We start from the raw sequence: 2,105 nt of genomic DNA on the forward strand, positions 1-2,105 counted from the left end.
TGGGCCTTCAGTACCGTGGACAGAGCCAAGGAGCGCGTCCCGCGAGGAACAACCGCCTGGGTGGGCAGAGAACGCTCAGGTCTCCACTTGACCTCTGTGCCGGGGGTACTAGCTCTAAGTCCGAGGGGCCGGCTGGCGCGCTTGGTGCAGATGGCGCACGGTGGAGACAGGGAGTTGAAGCTACGAATCTCCTCCCCCCAGAACGTGAGTCACCGCCCAGTCACTTCCAATTAGCGTGTTAATTAAGAAGGAAAGACCCTCCTCCCCCACCCGCCACCGGGTACACACCGGCCCCGCCGCTTCCGGGGGTTCCAGCTTAAGTTTCCTTCCCGGCTCCGGGAAGGCAAACGGGACTTGAGCCTGGAGCTTCAGGTGAGCTTCACACAGGAAGGGACCTGCCCGCAGACCTGTGGAGGACGCGAGCCTTTGGGGAGTCAGAGATCGGCAGGGCTGAGCATCTCAGAGCTCCTCAGCCAACCTGCTCCTGGACCTGACATCACAGCTCCTGAAGAGGGTTCTGACTTAAGTCTCCCCTCAGTCCTCCCGTTTCTGGTTCGGTCTTTCCGGCCTTTGTTAAACTTAACAGAAAGATACATTATGTCTCGTAGTTATGGCATCTATGAGGGAGGTGGGTCTGGCTGGAACAGGGCGCCCTCCAGAAATGCCCCCCTGATTCCTATTCGTCAGAAACTTTCCCCTCCCGTTGCCATGGAGAGAGACGGCCGCTGTCTCCAGTCGCCATAGCAACGTGCGGGTACCATGGACCGCAGGATTGCGGGGCACAGAAAGTCTTTTGCAGTTGGCATCGCCCCTCAGACTTGGGGTCTTCTGCCTCCCGATCTAAGGCTTGGGGCAAGTCTGACTAACTTGCCTTGTCAGGTACCTTGGCCATTGTCTTCTCGCCCTCCGCCGACCATCCTTCCGCTGGTTTATTTATTTCGTGCCAATGTGTGGCATGTGGCAATTTACCCAGTGTTTTCGCAAACACTGTCTTTATATCCCCAAGCAGCCCGTGAAACACTCTTAATTATTATATTCCGTTCACAGAGAGGACAATTGAGGCCCCAAGAGGCCCAAGGTCACATCAGGCAGTGAATGCGGATCCCAGGCTTTTCCTGGGTCTTGCACCCTCCAGGATGCAGGACAACCCGGCTCCCCAGTCTCGAACCCGCCCGGACTCAGACCAGTCCTGGCGTGTAGAGGGGGCGGCCAGGAGGCGCCAGACTTGCCAGCTGCCTGCGGGGTGCCACGTGAGGGGCGGAGACCCTGCGGGGAAGTGATTAAAAGCCGAACGGAGCTGCAGGGGGCTGCAGCGGGGAGGGTCTTCTTGGGGTGGCCTTGCCCCGCCCAGTCCCGCCGCCGTGCGGGTTTCGGCGCCTGCTCCGAGGGCCGGGATCCCCGGCATGAGCGGGGAGTGGGGGGCCGGGGGGCCTCGGTGCCAGGAGGCGCTCGCGGTCCTGGCCTCTCTGTGCCGGGCCCGGCCGCCCCCTCCCGGGCTGGACGCGGAGACTTGTCGGGGCTTTGAGCTACAGCCCCCAGAGCGGAGTCCGAGCGCGGCCGACGCAGGTAACGCGAATCCCGAGCCCCCCCCCCCGCCCCCTTGTAGAGTCTCACCCTGACTGCGCCCCTCCCAGGGCCCTGACCCCAGGAGCCCCGGGACCTAGAGAAGTTCGACTGTGGGTTCTGGACTCGGAACCAGCCTCAGCCAGTGCCCTGGCCAGCGGGCCCGGGAGGGCGAGTGTCCGCGCGCCCTTACGCGGGCTCCGCGCGGGCCTCGGCGGGAAGCCGGGTTGACGGGTCTGGGCGCCCCTGGACCCCACTTTCCCTCGCGTCTCTGGCTTGCCCTGCGAACGATCTGCCAGGGGAGGGCCGCGTGGGAGGCGCAGGCGATCGGGACATCCTGGTTGAGGAAGTCATTCGTTCCCTCGGGGGAGTCGGGGTCCCAGGGCCCGTCTGTCGGTTTGTGCGTTCTCCTGTCTGTTCTCTCGAGGAACGCGGCCCCAGCCCCCCGCGTTCGCAGGGAGAAACTTGGGTCTGCGTCTGGCGCGAGGTCTTTGTGTCCCGGCGTCTCTCCGGCTGCGAGTGGCTTTCTGCGTCTCCGCGGG

At 63.7% G+C, this 2,105-nt stretch overlaps 1 protein-coding gene across 3 annotated transcripts in view; it reads left to right on the top strand.

The window, feature by feature from the left end:
* Window positions 1-1,004: 1,004 nt before the first annotated feature.
* SYT6 (synaptotagmin VI) overlaps window positions 1,005-2,105 on the top strand; it is a 53,230-nt gene continuing 52,129 nt past the window's right edge. The window contains exon 1 of one of the 3 annotated variants that reach the window (XM_004689625.2): window positions 1,005-1,566. In XM_004689625.2, the coding sequence (XP_004689682.1) occupies window positions 1,404-1,566 (163 nt within the window). In that variant the 5' untranslated portion in view covers window positions 1,005-1,403. The remainder of the gene's footprint in view (window positions 1,567-2,105) is intronic. The other 2 variants (XR_001145836.1, XM_012730129.1) reach the window with 2 other exon arrangements.

This window comes from Condylura cristata, unplaced genomic scaffold (assembly GCF_000260355.1).
Source record: "Condylura cristata isolate star-nosed mole 26May11 unplaced genomic scaffold, ConCri1.0 scaffold00026, whole genome shotgun sequence".
Taxonomy (NCBI): domain Eukaryota; kingdom Metazoa; phylum Chordata; class Mammalia; order Eulipotyphla; family Talpidae; genus Condylura; species Condylura cristata.